The sequence below is a fragment of the Apus apus genome, chromosome 3, assembly GCF_020740795.1.
Source record: "Apus apus isolate bApuApu2 chromosome 3, bApuApu2.pri.cur, whole genome shotgun sequence".
NCBI lineage: Eukaryota > Metazoa > Chordata > Aves > Apodiformes > Apodidae > Apus > Apus apus.
The window spans coordinates 48,683,073-48,703,408 of record NC_067284.1 but is presented as its reverse complement, the minus strand read 5'-3'; the positions used below and the strand labels follow the sequence as shown (position 1 = coordinate 48,703,408).

The following is a 20,336-nucleotide window of genomic DNA, read 5'->3' as shown; positions in this document are numbered from 1 at the left end:
CCTTAGTACACTGGATTAATATACCTGCTTATCTCTTCTCCCAGAGATAATTTTTCACATTGTAAATTAAAATAGGAAAAGAAAATCAAAAGCCAAAGTAATAGATTTCTTTTTCAATGCTCTCAGTGGAAGGCTCCTGCAAAGGTACATTTCACAGCTCATATATAATTGCATAGGTGATTAGTGAAACAGCTGGGGCAGTGGAAGAGAAGTAAAGCTTCTATAATTTGTCAAGGCAGTTTACTGGTGTGGCTGAAAATCAGACAATTGCAGAAGTCTGTCCTGGAAACCTGAAAATTTTCTTACTGGTTTGTTGGCTGCCATGCACTTTGTTGGTTGTCCCTTGTTTCAGAGCACCACCACAAGCACATTTTGCTAAGAGAGGTGGGAGATGCCCAAGCACATGCAATTTTTTGTTCTTATTGTTGTGAACAGAGGAGCCTACGGGGAAACTTCACTGACTCCTTCGTGGCACTGCCCTTCTTCCCAAGAGCGAAGGGTTCAGGGCAAGGTCTTCGGGGTCAGCTCCTGAGTCAGCTAAGGCTCTTGGGTCAAAGAACAGAGAAAGCAACTGTCTTGTGTTAAGAAATTTTTATTTGTCCTTTGGATCTGTAATGTAAGCACATAAAATTACAAGTGGAAGAAACATCATGCCACAAAATTGCATAGAATTTTTACAAAAATGTGAATTATGCCTCTGAAACAATCATAGATTGAGGAACCGAAAAATATATACATGTTAACTGAAATATTTCATCCTACTTTGAAAGCAAATCATCAAGGAATAATCAATCACAGACACTACTAATACAATGTACAAGAGCAACACTGATTTCAAAGAAAGGCAAGCAATGATGTCCCTTTAGTTATCTTTCAGTGAATGTTTAGCTAACACATGAGCATTAATTAACATAATTATGAACATGTTAAATCTAAAATGTCTGGCCTTCATTAGAATTTTTAAAATTCTGTTTATACTGTCAAAACCAAGCTATTTTCAGTAGTGTAAAGCTATCTGAAGTGCACGACCTAGTTTAATATAGACAGCTCTATTCTATACAGCAGAAAGTCCACAATACAGCATTTCCACACATTCAACACAGAACAAGGCAAATACATAAAAGGCACAAGACTTGCACATCATAAAGACCCCTTTTTCATTATCTTACTCTAGTTCAAGTAATATCAATATTAAATGATATCTGTTTCACTGAAATAGTTTGAACGATGCAAGATGTACAGTATTACACACTACCTTACACCTGCAGAAAGTGGCACTGTACAGATATAAAAAAACGTGAGTACAGGAAATGGTCAAATACAAACAGACTGTCAAATGACTACAGCTGATAGTATATTTAATCCAACCAGTATCTTTATTTTTCTTTTAAATATAAATAAAAGCTTAATTGGTGTTTGCCCAAGTTTCTTTGAAGACTGTGGTGAAGTCCTGGCTCCGCTGAAGTCCACAGGAACGTAGCTCTGAAATTCAAGGGAGCTAAGATTTTACCAAAATGCCTGCGCTGTACAACGGTTTCTAGAATGCAAGTCCTCAGTTTCATTGTGAACACTGCTATCAGTTTATTCTTTTAGTAATTTAGACAATATGTCATTTTTACTTTATAAAATGCAGCATTACATCTTGACTCTCTACGTTTTCAATGAGTGATTAAGATTGATTTCAAAGTGCAAAACAAGGATTAACAGAGGATTCACCTTTCCTAGCATTAAGATGAAAGTCAGATTTTTGAATTTCATGTTCACTAATTTCAGCATTATAAACCAAAATAGTTTAATCCAAAACATGATCTCCAAACAATGTGCAATTTTTCTTTCTTTCTGCTCTAAGTTTAAAAAAGAAACATCAAAATACTGTTTGTTTTCCAAGATTTGAACTTAATATATATATACACAACATTATTTAACTGAAAACTTAAGCTTGGTTTGTATTTTATTGCTTAAATTTAAATAAAATAAGTTACTTTAAAGTACTAAAATCCTGAGGGAATGGAAGTAAAGTAATTTAAATGTTACGATGTATTAAAATGCCGCCCTATGTAATTGACTTCATTCTCTGATTGCGTTTTTAACACAAAGTAAGGCCCCGATCTTGCAAACATGTACGTGGACATTATTCCCCAGAACAGCTGCACTGAGCCCAGAGGTGCTCAGGAAAATGTGTTTGCAGGATCAAGCCTCTCAACACAACTCTGTGTCCTTTGAGCTACTTTATTCTTTGCCCTAAGATGCCTTTGCCCTTCAGCACACGGCTGAGGGAACGGCCTTCAGCATTATGCACTGGCTTGGGTACAAGTAAGAATCTGTCCGTAATGTTTCACAATTCCTATTTCTGTTAGTCTGGGAATCCAGAGAATAGCATTTCTTTACCTTTTCAAATATCCTGACTTTCACAAAATTTCTCTGTTGTCTGATGTAAATTTCTGAAAATGTGCTGTTACTTCTCTCATGCATATCATACAGTACACTAAGTTTGATTGTTCTTATTTTAGGAAGTCAGTTAAATGGATTAATACACATTTTTAAATAACAGTGATCAGATTTTTATATTTTGCTTTTAAATTTCAGACCTTAGTAAAACTGAACCTCAGTCTTAAAAATAATGGAAGATTCTGTTAAATGTCAAATACTGTAGTCCTAAACATTTTATAATCCTATCAAATTCAGTAAGCTTAAAATATGATACTTAAAACAAATACTTTTGAGTCTGCAAAATATATATCAAATTTATATTCTAAAACTACTTTGATTTACAACACTAACACCACAAAAAGAATTTCATGATTCAATGACTATTTTCTTGCAGTATAACCCAAATGTTAGCTTTCATAAAGCTTCCCTCTATTCATGTATCCCTGAAACATTTCATTTGGCCAAGAGATCAGGCTGACTTCAAATAGAAACATGCTGCATGTGTATATAGACAGATGTGTGTGCACATATACCTATATATATATACAAACATATATGCACTCACACAGTCTAACAAACACAGACGTACACAGACATCAACAGTCTCCAGGCAGAGTTCTTCTCTTTGTTTTCCTCTTGTCCCCACAGTTCCAAGAATTTTCAGCAGCAAATATATTTCTTTCCATGTGATAAACATAGTATCAAGACAGCAAGCCACCAGTGCTTGCCAAGCTAAAAAAGGATTAAATGTTTCAGTGCAAATGTAAAATGATGGTACAGCTGTCAAGGTGCAGTTATAAAGAAGGAAACAAATATGATTAAGTACTGTTATAATATTCTCTAGGATCTGTATTAGTTTGGAGCACTTTGCACTGGCACTTCAAAAGGAAATCTGCAGACATTTTTCTCTGTACAATACACTGGTCTTCATTAAACATTCTCAACAGTGAATATGGCCAGGAAATTACCCATTGTAAATTGGCCAGAATAAAAAGGAAAAAAAAATAAAATAGAGAGGATGGTTAACATATTAATTTTCCCATTACAACTGCACTAAGCTTTAGAATAATAATAAGATGAAGAGTGCGAATGAAGACCTCTGCACAATACTTTCTATAAAATGTTCCTTTTGAGAAATGTGCACTTGAATGCAGATTCCTCCTGCCTCCCAAAGCGCTTCAGTGGCAGCTCACACTGGGAGAGGGGATGGGCAGCTGGGGAGCTGTGCACCCTGGCACACTGATTGTTGCTTGGGCAGTTACAAAGTAGTATCAAACACTTTTTCTGGATTATCTTCTTCCAATTCCTCTTCACTTTGCAGAGGTTTATGATTTGATTTTCCACTGTCAGATGCCAAGGAAGAGGGGGCAGAACTGTGGTCTCCATCTTCGCTGATTTTCCCTTTCATGGCTTCCTGTACAAACTCCAGGATTTCCAAAGGCAGTCTTTTGAATTTGTCTTGATATTCCTGATCAAGTTCCACCTGCAACTACAACGAAAGAGACAAGCTGTCTTCATGTGAATTTAATGAGACCAGTGCTACAATATGGGGAACATACCACACGAGGCAGGGGGAAATCAATAATGCATTGTTGCATCATTTCAGAATTTATTCCTTTCTTTTTCGTATTAGTGCCACACATCCAACCCACCCACTGATTTCCATGCAGTCATTGCAAAGCTTAAGGAACGTGCGGTCATTTGTGCAAAAGGCTGGTTTTGGGTACCATCCTTGGGTACCCAAATCCTTAAAATATATGTGGATTTAATTGGATTGGTGTCCATACTCCCACTGGCTTTCACAAGACCCGATTCAAGTGCAGTATGGATCACGGATAAGCCTTTGTAAGAAGAAGGCCTTTATTAAGCTTCAGGTAGCTAAACACACATTAATCAAACCACAAACATTGCTCTGAGGACAATATAATAACTTTTGCCAGATTTCTTGGATTGGAGAAACTATTAGGAAAAAGCCAGTTGTCAAAAGGACTCAAAGAGGGAGGGAAGAATAGTTAAATTACATTTCTTAGGGCTGGATCATGGAAAGTTACATTATCTGATTAATGCAGTATGTGTCTTGGACGTTACTGGGGAAAAAGTGTCATATCATCAACAGGATGCAAAAGGCATGCAGAAAGAAATCTGGCTATCAGTCTTCAGGAAGCTGTGGGCCCTTTCCCAGTATTTTTTTGTATAGCCTTTGTTTTTAGTGCCCATATTAGGATCTGCACGATCCATTATTTAAAAAAACATTAGTGTGTATGAAGGTTTCAACTGAAGACAAAGCCCATTTTTTCATAATGACCAATATGAGCACAGCAGCAAGCAAAAGGGGTGAGTTGCAGTGCCAAACCTGCTGCATCCGTCCATCCATTCAACCATCCATCCACCCACCTTCTTAAACAGAGGGAGTCAGATTCTGCTAACTGTAGCTGCAGCAGTTTTCACAATAGTTCCTTAGGAAATTGTATTTTGAAATATATTTTTTCCAGGATGAATAAAGGTGTTATGAATTCTGATCCTTCAGCTCTGTGCTTGAGTCTATCGTATCTAGTTTCAAGTCTCCTTCACCCCATTGCAACAGCTCTCAACAGGTAATACAATTTTTCACTGGAACATTGGGACCTATACTACTCTTGCCATCCTTGGTCTGTCCACAGCATGTGACTTTACCACTGCCCGTCCCTCTGAGCCCTTCCAATCCCATTCCCCATGCTTCTGTCCTGGTTTTCATCCTGCATCCCTGATTTTATTTTTGTGAGGCCTCTTCTCCTTTCTCCTGATGTGCAAATCAACGTCCTTAGCTCACCCGGTCTAGTTCTACATTCCTTAATTAGACAAATTTTGCAATTTTTCTTCCTCAAGATCTAAGATCTGGCTTTTTCCTTTTGGTTCTCCTGTTAAAGCTCCTTTCCTGCCTTGTTTCTGGCAATCTTCCCATTGTTCTGGCCTTAGTTTCCCATCTCGGGCACAGTGCTGACAAACAGAGGGTCTGAGGCACAAACAGCTGCATTTAAATATACCCTGCCAATAAAATATTTTTATCAACCGTTAGACAGTCACTACCCTAATACCCTTCTTTTTTTTTTTTTTTTCCCTACTCTCCTTTGTTTTCAGGCTTTGTGTCTAGATACAAGTTTTTGAAGGGATCCTCCTTTCATCCCTATTTTGATAACACTTCCAAGAGTGCATATATTATCAGAGGAAGAGTGTCATAGAGTGGTGGTTGACAGGAAGAAATCACAAATGATGCTCATCATCCCTCACTGCCCAGCTCACTATGGCCCCAGGACAGCACTCCTGCTGCCCAGTGACCTCAACCACCATGAGGCCACATCTACCCTGGTGTCTACTTCAGAGTGATGGTACTCAACGTAGGTCATGTTGCAAATTCCAAGATTATGTTCTAGGTAAAAGGTCTGCCATCATGATGAAATCATGCTTTTGGTTACAGTTCAATGCTGAATACCCACACTGCTTAAAAAAACAGCTATCAGTTAGAGGGAGATTTATGCCAAACATAGGACAAAACATTCCTTGGGTTAGTCTGAAGGAGCAGTGATGGCATCATCTTTTCCCGTTCAGGAGCATTTGCAGCCAGGCTCTTGGCTGCTGATGCAGATCCACAGCAGTGTCCACGCATGCCACAAAGTCAGTTAAAAAAGTCAGTCCCTGTCCTTCAGGGACAGGCAGCTCAGCATACAATGTATTTTATAAATCTAACAGTCATGGGAAAGGCTCCAGAGCACTGCAAGACAAAGCTTTATATAAGGACATGACTTTCTTTATAAAGGAGTGTCTGAGCCAGAGATGGGATGCTGCATTTCCCCACTTCGTTGTCATTTATGGAATTACTGAATTTGAAAATTTTGGGCACCTCAGGTATAGAAGGACGTATCAAATATCAGAGAAAACCTCCTGGCGCTCAAATTTCTTCAGATCCTTGATTTGCTTAATTAGATTTAACAGCAATAGAAATATTTGAAATCCCTTAGAAACTGAACATTATCTGAACCCAATGCAACCATAAGCATGTTGTTAGATAGCAGTTGTGTCTAACATTCACCTCCTAAAGCGTCTCCAGTGGATAATCCCTCCTAAGTCAAGCATTTAATAGAAACTATATTAATCTGGAGCTACCTCTCTCTCTCTCTTAAGCATCTCCAGAGACAGCCTATATAGATATCTAATCATGAGGAGATTGAAGTTAGTTTAGAAGGGGCAGACAGTAGACAAGGAGGGTTGATTAAAACTGCAACAGTGTGTAAAAATGATTTTCTTTTGGATTTCAAAGGCACCGTCAGTCCTTCCCTTTGCTCGGCTTCAGACAAGCACCTCCAAGCCCCTTCCCTGACCACCAAGCTACCACGCAGGACTCCAGCTGCAACGAAGAGCCCAGTGGGTGAGCCTGGCCCAAACGCAGCTGTCCCACTGCCAGACCTGACCCCTTGCTGAAGTCTTCCTCAGCAAGCCTGGGGCTTGCAAACCCACAGCAGAGCATTGGCTATGTTTCTCCTTAAACCACCAGCCCCAGGAACAACTGGCAAACAGTTGTGGGTCAAGGTTAAAGGAACAGATTGCCCGCTTCCAACCAGCTGGCTCAAAAAAACAGCTGTTTTTTTCTTTTCAAAGCATAAGTATCCTTCTGTTAGACAGGGATAACCATAGTCTGTGGCTTTATAGGACTTTGCATTTCATTCACAAGTGGAAAGCTGCCTTCCCATGAGTAGCAGTAGTCATGTATGTCTTTTATTTGGCTTGCTGATGGCACGACAAAGTGCCACATCAGCGTGCATTTAAGTAAAAACCTCTTTGCATGACCAGTACCCCACCAGACTCCAGCCCAGTGTGGCCTCACTGTTCAGTTTGCTGTCCCCTTGGGTTGCTTCCTGTCACAATCCACCTACCCCGATTTCTCTGCTCTCTAGCTCCTAAACAAGGTGACCTACACTTGCTTTTAGGATTTTGGAGCCAGACAAAGCTGGGGGGAGGGAATGAGACTGATTATTAGATGAGCCGATGATTATCTGGACCACTGTTCCCATTAACACATAACAATCTTCTTCCTTCTCTTCTCTCACTATCTGCCCTCTTATAGATCGATCCTCTGTCCTCTCTTTAATCCCCAGCAAAAATGACTTATTAATGTCACCTCCATGCAGGTTTAGTATCCCATAAAGAGCCAGAAACATTATTTCTTTTTCAGGTAAATCACACTTCTGCTTATTTTACTTACAGGCAATGAGTTAGTACTTGAAAATTTGGAGCTGTCATTAAGTGTTTGCAGTAGGGACCTTGGAGACAGGAGATGAATGTGTTACTCACTCTTGACAGCCATGGCCAGAAGCTCTAACTTTTGAATGTGTGCTTCTGTCTACCTACCCTTTATTTTCTACCCAACAGTGCTAGTTAAAAAACATTAGCTGATACTCACATCATCTTTACAAAATAAGTATCAGCATTTTATCCCCATATTACAAAAGATGAGAAATGAAGTTTAGGTAGGGATCAAAGCTCAGGAGGTGCCACCCTCATTGAAAGGTCTCTCCTCCCCTCAGGTTATATGATCACTTACCATACTAGACATAGTCCAGCACAGGTGTGGAACATGCTGTACTCAAAATAACACTAGATACGGTGAGGCTTTGATTGCAACTATCCTGCCTCTGCCAGCTACATCCCACAAGGGTTTCTACAGGGAAGCAGAGCTGGGGGGACCCCTTTGACTTCAGCTAGCGTCAGTCGGTGGTCAGACTGAGGGGCTTGGGCTGGTGCACCCTCCTGCCCCAGACAAACACCACTGTATCCTTTAAACCGTGACTACAACAGCCCCTAGCCCCTGGGACAGAAAACGGGTGGGGCTTTACATGAGTAAGCTTGTATCGTAGTGAGCAGAGGTCCTGGCAGCCAGCCAGCTGCCCTGTGGATCCACTCACATTCCCTCCCAATGCAAAGAGCTCATTGGCAACCTTAGCTACAACTACTTTCCACGAAGGGTCATCATCTAGGGAAAGACCTCAGAAACCCTTCCTTGGAATGTGGGAGAGGAAAATGAATGTGGTCATTCAGCTTCAAGCAAAGAAAATGCACTTAGGAAAGGAAATGGACGGTATTATTAAAACAATGTATAGTATTTATACCTAGCTGTTCTTATTAGAAGTACTCAAATAATAAAAGCATAACATAGCATTAAAATAGTGACCAGGGCATTAAAAACAGTAACTGTGATCAATACAGAATTACAGAAGCAGTAATTGTGGTTTCAGACTATCCTGATCAAGCCCCTGTAGACTTCTGCATACTTGCTATGTGATCTAATGAACTTCTGTTTCTACCAAGAACAAAAATAAAATGATCACAGGAAAAATGCAACATGCTGCCAACACAAGTTACCAGGAGGGCTGAAGTTCACATGGAGTGTTTAGGTAAAAAAAATGTAGAAAATTAAAAATTAAATAAATACGTTGAACCCCTTAATCCTTAATATTTCCACATTTACAATGTTTCGTAATATGTTGTCCCTGAGTTTAAGCTTCAACTACTGAACTCCTCTTCCTTCTCACTACCTGAAATACAGCTCATCCCCTCTTTCCTGCTGCAGGATCTTTTTTTTTTTTTTTAATTTCAGGATTGTTTTGAGATAACTGCGGAAAAATAAGCAAGTTGGGCTAATGACATATAAGAATATAATAGTGAGCTACCAGAAGTTCAGAAGTTTTCTCTGTAGAGCAGCAGCTCAAGCCATGGGAAGCAGGTATCTGCACAAACATAAACAGCTTGAAGAGAAGAGGCAGATACCCAGCTGGCCGATATGCAGCACTGCTTCTGTCTGACCTCCCCCCCACTTTGGTAGCCCAAGGGAAAGGGATGCTGTGGGGGAAATCATGTCCAAACCATCTCCCTTCCTGCCACAGCAACACCTTTGAAGCTGTTAATGTGAACACTGCTGCTCCTTCCCATTGTACCTTAAAAGCGGCATTTCGGAAGTTAGTAATTGAAGTGTTTTCCAAACAATTTTCCTCTCTCTTCCTTCCTCATGGATTCCTTGAGATATCACAAGCTTGGTCTGCACAGTGGTGTGACCTTGTAGCATCATTCTCCTCATGTAAGATCCCATGCCAGAAGCAGTCAGTTAACTGACACAAGCTGAATCCGCTTCCACACGGACTGGGATTCATTCCAACTCACGTGTTTTCTTAAAATATATTTTCAACTCAAAAATAACAGAAGGGTCACTACTTAGAAAGCATCTAGAGAATTCATCTAAGAGCAAAAATGTTTTGACAAAGTTATATATGAAATACAACTAGTTACACATTTTGCTGAAAACAAAACCCCACCAAAATACCATTTTTTAGAATCAAAAACGTATTTGTATTTGTTTTGATGAAGTTCTTCCACTGCAAAAAAACTGGTGTCTCAAAATACACTTTTTTTAAGTCACAGACTTTCCATTTCATTTGCAGTTTTTCTGTATGGCCAGTTTTTTGAGTTTTGTGTTTCTTTTATCCCTTCTTTTAAATCTCTTATTTTGCATTATTCATAAATACTTTGTTTTCCTGATCCCACTTGGTTTTGCTCTGAATGATGCAATGAATTATGAATGGAAAGTAATAAAAATATCCTGGCTCTACAATCCAGGTTAAAATGCATTCTGAGGACTAAACAGTTTGGCATCTTCAACAATTTCTGACATTTCCAACAGCAAATGCTTTATTCTCAAGTTTTAAAAAAAGATTTTCACAAATTTTTAGTTCTGATTCCAAATGTGAAAAATTTGTATGCTGTGCTGTTTCCCCTTGAGGCAGAAGGCAGCAAAATGTAAAAATAATGATTGGTTTTGGCATCTGGGTAAAGTGTTTTTTCACCATTTGAAGTGTGATACAAATCTGTATCCATAATTACCATGGCACTACCCACACATCATATAATATTTAATTCCACAGAAACAGCTCCTGTTCTTTTTGTTTTACTGATGAGATACCCAACTGTATTAATTTCTTCTGTGCAATTTCAGCTCAATGTGTTTTGACAAGAGACAGTAACTGGTCACTACACAATCTGTAACAAAAAGGGGACTGCAAACTCTACAGGATATTTCTGTTTAGCAAAGCTCCCCTTTTCCTTTTCAAATGTCATTGGAAATTTTTATTTTAATCACACCACTGGTCTTTTCCCTGGTCAGTGAAAGCAGACTGCAACAGAAATACTGGTCCGAGATTGTGGCCCCTTTCTCACTCCTCCTGTTTGTCTAAATCTGCTAAAGCTCCAAAATCTTCTTTTCCTTCTCGCAAATGTTTGACCCATGTGCCTGAAGATAATTTTGAATAGAGGATTTGGGGCTTTTAAGACTGCATCAGACAACAAATATGCATAATGTCAGTGACCTCAATTTAGCTTCCAAAATAGCACATAGAGGACTCCCAGATTAAGGGTACAGAGAGCAACAAGCTGCTGTTCTGCTGCTTTTCATTTTCAGAGCTTACTTAATTAGAAAGCCATTCTGGAGGGATACAGCATTAAAAGACACATGAGTACCAAGAATTGTTAAAAGCAGATGGAGGTTCAATAACAGGGAGAGTGAAATTGAGGAACAGAGCTCAGGGATCAAGTGATTTATAGGCTGCAATTTTTGTTTAATTGGAAACAGAAGGAGTTTCTTATTAAGGACCATGTTATCCCTCCACTAAGCACACTTCTGCTGGGAAGGCAAAGGATTAACCACTGTTTAGTTGCCCTCATGTCTCATGGCTGCAGTTCCTCTGCAGCATTCTGCATGCTACAGGGGGCTGGAGAACATGGTGACTTGAGGTGAATAGGAGCTTTGAGGAGAACCTGGGACTCCGCTGCAGGACCTTTCCAAAAAGTGATATACCTATCTCTGCCATGTGGAAGAACTGCCTAATGAAAGCAGGTGGGAAATGCAGTTTCTTAGGAAGCTGTTTTTCCAGGCCAGGGAAAGGAGTTAACAGCTCTACGTGTGCAGAGAGCTCCTAAATGCTCACTTTTTCTTCCAGTGACTGCAACCAAGTGTATAAAGGAACATGCCATCATGTTAACATTTGGGCTTAACATAGCTACTTGTAAACAATATGGAAATGACACTGTTCAGGTAGCTGAGGTTTTATCTCAAAACATGCTGGAGTGGGGAATCGCTAAAGAAAACCTAAGGGCTCTCAGTATCAGAGGTGGTGCAGGGAACGACATTGCACTAGGGAAGCAACTGCTGGTGAGGAAAATGTCTTTCTGCTGACTGGAAAGCTCCCATTAATGACTCCTGTCCTCTCACAAGGTCATCTCAGTCTCAGTGCACGCCCATCACTGTGTTTTAAAATAATAGGTAATTTTTAGACCATGACAGACATGAGAGACACCAACTGCAGGACTTGCTCACTGCCAGCCACACCTTGAACCCTTTTTCTCCCAGACGAAGTTGCCCTAGTCCTTCACAAAAGGTCTAACACACCAAGCTCATTTTCACCGTGCAAGGTCTCCATGCTACTCCTGAGATCAGGGGCTTGCTCAGGAGTTGCTGGGTTTTGACTGATCCACTACTGCTACACCTGCCTTCCCCTCTCAACAGGTTGCACAGTCCAGGTACTCTCCTTCAGAAACTGCCTGAAGATGGGCTTGAAAAATTCACATCAGAAGCCAAGGAATCTAGGAACTGTATCCTGTGTTATCTTCCCTTATTCAGATACTCCCCCTTTGACTTCCCGTTATCTTTCATGTTTCAGCTTCGTGTCTCTTCCTGCTAAAGCAAAGGTGATTTGCTAAGCCTCCCTGATGTACAACAAGTCCCCATATAAATGAGTCCTTTAATATCTGCTGTCTCAAGGCAATAGACTGTAACCTCAGGGCCTTCATCAATCTATGTCTCCACCTTTATTAACTACAACCTCAATTAAACCAGTGGGACTGTGTAGAAACCTGGGACCTAGGCTCCTAGATTTTAACACTCTGGTAAAGAAACTCCTATCTTCCTTCTGTACAGTAATCCAACAACTGTTCCAAGAGCTAATTAAAAAATAAATGGTAAAGTGATGAGATGGCCATCAGTGTTGCCCAGGTTATACGTGCATTATATATACATAGGCTTGCATTGTACCTCTCCTGAAAACTGTGAGTCAAGAGTAGCTCCTTACAGCAAAAGCCTAAACTGGCAATATTTTCCTACTGGCAGTTGTGTTATTAGTAGCAATTTCAGATCTCTTGCATTTTCTTTAAAGGGATTGCTTGTACTGAATTCTGTGGGAGGGTTTTCTTCACGATAATTTTTGTTTCCCATTTCTTCATCAGTACAGCAATTTATCCTTATGCAAAGCCCTACTCTGTTCCATGTAAACTGTATAGTTGGAATCACTCTTCTTGCTGATGACTATTTTGTGTAATCGTTTCCTTTTGTGGATATTATGCTTTCTTGAGCTGTCAAGAAGGTGGGGTTTTTTTGATGACTCTATAAATAAGTGACCTATGCATCTCAGGATGCATATGAACAAAAATAATTTGAGCTGGTATGAATAGGAAAAAAAATCCCCTCTCCATGAGTGAGTAGAACATTTTAAGGCTAGATTCTGCTCTTTTTTATTATCACTGGAGTGAGTAAGCTTCACTGTAAGCAAAACAGAATCTGCTCAGTTTCAATGCAATAAATCCAGAGTAACTCCACTGAAGTCCCATCTATCATCAGATACTGCCCTAGTTTATTGGGGTGGATCCAGGGTAAATAACTCTAGTAATATAGCTCAAATAAAGCTTCTTAATCGGTCCATTTTTAAAGTGCTTATCCATATTTTGGATGCTCTCCTCAAAACAACAAGAAAAAAGTAATGCATCCATTACCTTCTAATGACTGATTTTTTTCCACTTACATGATGCCTCCAAGCCACCCTGTAAACAAGCAGCTGACAGTCCAATAGCACAGGAAGAGTAGCAGTATTGTAACTCTCAGCTCAAGAGGTCATAACAGTCCCTTGGAAACTCCTTTTGAATGACATCTTGAGGTTATAACAGCAATAATATATTCCAGAAATATTTCAAATCCTGGGTGGACTGAAGAACAAGAGACTCTCAGAGCTGCACAGCACCACAGCAGCCAAGCAGGATGTCTCCAGGGGGCCCTGGAATCCACAGGGCCACTTGATGTATAATGTGTTTTGCCTAAAAGTGGTGCTGTCCTGCAGAACGAGAGATTCTGACTATTTTTGAAAGAGGGGAGAGACAAGAAATGAAAGATTCAGGTGCGTAAGGCCTCCTGTATGAGGGCTCAGGAGCTGAAGAAGCACAGATCTGTAAAAAAAGTGGTGAACCCACACCACCGCTTTTGGATCCTTGCCTAAACTGAACTCTTGAGTGCAGTTTAACAAAGTGTTTTTCAGTCTCTCACATCCACCTTGCTAATAGATGATTATAGTGTCACCTGTGTCTGACTCTTGGCAGGACATCTCTAACAGGTCCGATCAGTATTGCAGAAAATTCCCATTGAGCACAGAGATTTCCTCTCAAATACAAGAATGAAACTGGAACAAATAATCTATTTCTCTGTCTCTCTCTAGTGGCATCATTCTGCTACTCAATGGAAAAGGAACAGTCATCCTATGATTAAGTCTGGCACCTCCTTTCACTGTGATATACCACTCTGCCCTTCCTACGCAGCTGAGACTCTCAAGTCTGTTTCGAGTAGCAAGAGCTCCTAACATAACACTGAGGTCTGTGTATCGTGAGACATTGTGTTGCTTAAGGTACATGATCACTATAATTTCCATGTCGTTGATAATTGTAAGGGAACTACCTTGAGGCTTAGAAATAAGCCATCAGTAGTTCAAAAAATAATCACACTGATAAAACCTTATGCTGCACTTTGAAGTTTACTTTGCACTGACTATACCTCTTCACATCAGAGAGCCTCTGCAGGATGGAGCCTCATTGAAAAGACTGCTTGGAAAATTACTGAGCAGTCAGTCCTTCTTTTAATACCCTGGTAAAAACGAATGTTTTTAGACTAGAAAGCAAGCATGCTATGTATAAAGATCAAAGTCTTAAAAGTTTATTTGACATTTTTTTCAAGTAGTTGCAGTTCTGTAATCCCTTATAACAATGCAGGGTATTCCAATATATATCCTAACTCATTAACAACATGAACCTGGCTTCTTCTTTACTATTAGCATTGACTCTCCCCAAACAGTGAGTCAATTTAGTGACCAACCTATTATTTTCTAACATAATAAGCTATTGAAAAAAATCTGTTTGGAATGTGGTAGAAGTTTAACAGTGAAGATGGAGCTACTGTCCCTCAGTTTTCATCTTCCAGAAAAGATCACAGAATCACAGAATTAATTAGGTTGGAAAAGACCTTTGAGATCATCAGGTCCAACTTGTAGCCCTGCTCTGCCATGTTCACCCCTAAGCCATATCCCTAAGCACTACATCTATATGACTTTTAAACACATCGAGGGATGGTGACTCAACCACCTCTCTGGGTAGCCTGTTCCAATGTCTGAAACGTTTCAGTGTTTTAGCCTTTGTACTTCCAAGTTTCAGGGAAGTTTTGAGGCTGAGTTTAACAATAATGAAAAGTTTGGACTCAATTAGAATTTATATATTGATGTATATTTTCATTATTATACAGTGAACATCAAATGGAGATCTATGCTTGCTACTAAGGATACAGAGTCTGGTACTATTTATGGCTGCTTTGTGTTTGTATATTACTATTATATTCACATCTCTCTACTTCCATAATTATTTAATCCATTTATCCACCACTTTTCATACTTTAGTGCATTACACAACATTTTTAAATTATTATTTTTTTTAATTCAGGAGGAAAATTATTGTGGAATTTTAACGGTAACTCTTAAAAACTTTATAGCTTAATGTGAGGGTGATGCTGCCCAAAGGTTCAACCTAATCAAAAATAGCCTGAAGGTTATTACTTCCCAATACTACCAAAAATGAACTTAAAAGGAAAAAAAAGCACTCCTCTTATTGTCTGTACTGCTATTACTGGATTAAGTAGTACTATGCAATGGGAGGTTACTGCAGCCATCCTCATGATTAAGTTCAAGGGATTAATATTTCAGTTCAGTTGTTTTTTATTTAAACTTTTTTTCAAGGTCTTATTAAAGCTGACCACTGCAAACTCGGCCAAATCTCTAATCACCCATCAAAATTAAATGAACCATGTAGAAAACTTCATTTCAATGATTTCAACAAGCAGCCTGCGATGCAAAAACTGACATACAAGGTAACTTCATAAAGCTAGATAGACAAGATGAAGCCTGTCCCACTGCTGTGCAGAGTAGCTTGAACTCATGCCTGTCAAAGGGCATACACAAAGTCCACTTCAGTCTACAAGAAGACAGTGACTGATTTTGATGGGTTTTGGAGCTACTGTACCACAACCATGTAGGTTCAGGAACAAACTAACCAGGTCGAATGAAAGAACCACTGGCACAAAATGACATGAAGTGCATACTCCTTTCCCAGCAAAGAACTGAAGGTAAACAGACTCACAAAGGAGAAATGGAGGAGCGATGTTTCAGAGGTGCAGGATTTTCACCTGTCTTGTCTTAGCAATTCAAGGAAACTGCAAAGTAGGAAAGAATCTAGGAAACAGGACCAGGTTGCTGCTTAAAATCCAAGCCTGCTTCGAAACACAGGTAAATAAATTTCCACAGAGAAAGTCAGACACCATTCTCACATTCAGACCTGCCCACTTTTCTCTCTGTGTACAATCTGATCTGGGTTTCTGTTGTGCACCTGAGCTGCACTACATATGCTTTTTATCTTGCTGTGTAACTGGACATCTTGAAGTCCTCTTGAACAGATCTCTTAATTATATTGCTAATAGCATAGTTGAGTTTTGTGATCGGACCTTCCTGTTGCCAGGACAATGGATATGCAAATTCCCCAGAAGCCAGCAGAGATAGGAAAATAAGGGATACTACAACTTAAAACTACTTGGAGAATCAGTTCCTTTGGTGCCTCCCTTCTTCACTGATCTCAGTGGGCCATAGCATGCAGAGGTTGCACTAGAGCCTCATCCAGATCTCAAGCCTGTGGCAGGAAGAATCAGCTTTTCTATCGACAGCAGCGTGTGCTGGATTTGGTCTCTGGCTTCTCTTCTTCTGAAGTTAATCTAGTTCATCGAAGTTTAGTTCACCAGAGGGTCAACCTTGAACTGAGATGAATCTCATGGAACTTCACTAAATCCTTTGCTTTTTTTTCCAAAGAGAGGAATGCCATCAAAATGTATACTGTGATCTCCTTAGAGCTCCAATTTGTTTTGTAATCTGATTTCATTTATGTGTATCACTATTGGTAGCTTGTATCTGGAAAAGTTTTGTATCATGCAAAACCTTATTTAAGAAAAAAAAAACAACAAACACCTGGCAGTAGAACAAAGCCTCTTTCCATTATAAGAACTTATCTTTTTAATGCTCTATCAGTGTTTTATTATTACTTCAGTCCTTTACATCTTCAGAAAGCATAAAAAAGTTCTTGAGAGGTCTTACAACTTTACAGTGTATTCTCTGATGCCAATTCTGATCACAATCTAGTTGAAGATAAGTTTAATGAACACTAGAAAAATAAAAGCCTTTCATAAGGGACCAAGGTATTTGAGGAAGCAACCCCCCTCCACCCCCCACTTTAAAGACATTGGTTGCTTGCTTTAAAGCTCTATTTAAAATATGTCTAGCCTATGCATTTTTGTTGCGGGAAAAAGACATTTATCTTGAATTTTGGGTTTATTCCAAATGATGGTAGAGGATTATCAGAAATGAATGAGATTATTTACTAGCAAAAAAACTTTTTAGAGCAATGACTACAGAATGCCATCTTTCCCCCATCTCATGGAAATGCATTTAGATCTATAGAAATACAGGCAGGCATTAGATTTAGTGATGGTGAGTGAATAACGATACCATCTGCTACTCTACGTAACAGCAGAAAGATTATTCTGAGTTAGTTACAGAAGTTATTCCTAAAAATTTCTTATCACTTATGTTATTTAAACTTTCTTACATATCAATTAGTTTGAAATAATAAGTCTTTAGGCTATCCACTAATTGCAGCACTGTCGACATGATCTGTATTTAAATTATGCAATGAAAATTAAGCCGAAGCACCAAGCTGTCTTGGCTAACAAAAAAGGTTTCCTCAGCCCTTCGGATAAAGAAGGAGAGATAATGGGGGCACTGAATTCACAGGAGAACTCCTTCTCAGTTTACTATTCTGTCTTTGTCACATGTTAACACAGACTACTGAAGCCACAAGCCATTATCCACGTGTTTAATTTGCAGTGTTGCATTTTCAGTGCATTCATTTTCTGATCCTACGGTGTGACAGTTTTCAGACAAAAAAGAACAGAGCTCCAGTGATTAATGCAAAGAAAAGACAGCAACATATATAATCTGAAGGACAGCTGATTAAGAAGATTCTGCAACAGGATCATTTATAAATGCAAGGTAAATGTGGGTGGGAAATTCAAATAGTTTAGTTTCTCTTTTAGAAGTTGGAGGGAGGCTGGTTGCAGAGGAACATCTGGTCTATACATCAGGAAAAGACACCACTCTCTCTCCTGCTGTTATGGCTCTGGGCTCTTGAACAAGGCTTCATCCCACTCTTTTAAGTCTTGCTATCTTCGCAGAACAGACCTTATGACAACTGAATTTTTCTTGTCTGGTCATATTTTGCTTCACTGATACACTCAGACTACAATTTGGCATTTGTGCCATGATGCGGGCATCTGTCAGAGGCACACAGCAGGGACTGCCACATCAGTCACAGCTGCTGCCTGCGGCCACTGTCCTCTGCGCCAGCCATGGTGGGAAGTGGGATTATTTTTAAAAGTGCAGCCATTAACTGATAGGTGTTTTTTTCTAAAGCCTTTATGCCTGCAGCATGAATGAGCAGTCAAAGATAAGATTCAGCTGATACAAACAGATCTTGGGAATAGTGTCTTCCTGCCACAGAAATGAGAGAAAAGCAGCTGCAATATTCTGTGTTGAAAAGCGTGCCTGACAGAGGCAATCAGACCTGAGAGAGGTGCTGATTTAAAGTCAGACAAACAGCAGCAGCTCGCTGGCTGTCAGTCTGCTCTGCATGCTGTGCCAGCAGTTCCAGAGCTGTTCTACCTTACTGTCTCCTGTATCCTACACTTAACCCTACTTCTAATAAGAAAAGGCAGAGCATTGGGCAGTCAACTTTCTGTGTGTAAAACATCTGTTTTTATCCTCAGCCAATAGCAGTTTACACTTCTCTGCACAAAAAAACCCCAAAGCTATCACCTTTAACATGCCACCATGGGGTAGCCTCATGTCAGTATCCTGCACTTGATAGGTCACTCTTACAAAAGACACTAAAAATGTTCTCTATTAGATGCATGTTTTTTAACAAAGTGTTCCTACTATTATTAATAATGGTTATAGGAAGGAAATGAGGGTGAATACTGAGTCAATCCTCTTACAACATATCTGTGTGCTTAGGGATGCATATACTCACAAAACAGGAAAAAAGAAAGGCAGCTGATTATTTTTAAGTAAATCAAGATAATGACACTGCTGGCATAAAACACAGGTTTTGTAGAAAAAAATCACATTACTGAAATATTCACACAAAAGACACAGTTTGTTCAGGGAAGACAGGTACAAAGAGGGTCCCTGATGAGATATTTATCAAAGATCTTTATATTTTTTTCTGATCTCCAGAATATTATATGAGAGGGACCTGCTGAAAGCCTCTGGGCAATGACAGAATTGTACATGAAAATGGACATTGTTGCAGCGGGCATCTATAACAGATGATCACACTAGGAAGACTGAGTGGGGAAGGTTACTTGCTTGCCCAGAAAACTTTTCAAAAAGGAATATAGCAGGGCACAGAATTCTTCAGCTTCTTAGCAGGCAACATTCATATTTCAATATGTACTCACTACTTTACTAGTGATTGTATGGGAAAAGAGACAGTAATTTCACGTAAAAGATCTGGTCCTGTGAGCAGGCTTATTGCTGTTTCACAGTGTATCAATTCCTGCAGCAGCTGATAGAGAAGATCTTGGCCTATATAAAATCCTCAAATATGGTTTATATCACTAAGCTAAATCTGTATCTAAGGAAGTCACAACCATTGAAGGGCAGCTGATATTATAAGAAATTAACCCCAGTCTTTAAAAAGCCACACCTTAAAAAGTAAAAAAACTAAGTAATAATTTAAAAAATTGAATTATTTTTAAACCAATTAGTATTTTCAAGTGGGAGTTTCACTAGTGTCTGTCTGAATACAAATGGGAATGAAGGGTACTCCAGGACAAGAGTTGTTAACACTGCCATGGAACTGGGGAAAAGTTACTGCAGAATTTATTCCATTATAACATGGAGAGCATGAGCCCCTGCTCAGAATTACAATGACTCCCTGAGAAAAAGACTGCCAGTGAGTTATTGTTCCCAGGAGCTTTTAAAATTTTCATGCTACTTAGTATTACAGGCTTGTATACCTATCACACCTCAACTTCAGCAGCATCCAAGCTATGTGATATAAAGCGTATGACTAAAAGAACAGGGAAGGATTTAATTGCTACTAAGGCCACCAATTCTATCAGGAATACAGAATCCTGAAACCTGATGTCTTCTTTGAAAACTGAACCTGCAGAATTTTTAGCAGAAAGGAGTATTTGAAACACTTTGCTGAGATCTCACTGACCTGTGTAACACCCTGCAGAATAAAACTGATCCAAACAGGCTCTTCTAAATATACTAAAATAATAATCTCAAGAAGGACCACAGATAAACTACTGCATATGCTAACAGGTTCTAGAAATACTAACCTTTGTTATCAGCAAGTTGTGAAGTAATTTGCCCTTTGAGCTCCACACCATACATTTTATTCAGGCATAACAGCTACTT

General features: G+C 39.4%; 1 protein-coding gene across 6 annotated transcripts in view; it reads right to left on the bottom strand.

The window, feature by feature from the left end:
- Window positions 1-576: 576 nt before the first annotated feature.
- The window catches only part of PLCB1 (phospholipase C beta 1), a 406,490-nt gene continuing 386,730 nt past the window's right edge, over window positions 577-20,336 (bottom strand). For 3 of the 6 annotated variants that reach the window (XM_051615376.1, XM_051615378.1, XM_051615379.1), the window contains one exon: window positions 3,828-3,919. Coding sequence is in view for 2 of the 6 variants with exons in the window: in XM_051615374.1 (XP_051471334.1) it covers window positions 3,689-3,919 (231 nt within the window). In the remaining 4 variants the exon portion in view is untranslated. Of the gene's footprint in view, window positions 3,920-20,336 lie in introns of all 6 variants that reach the window. The other 3 variants (XM_051615374.1, XM_051615375.1, XM_051615377.1) reach the window with 3 other exon arrangements.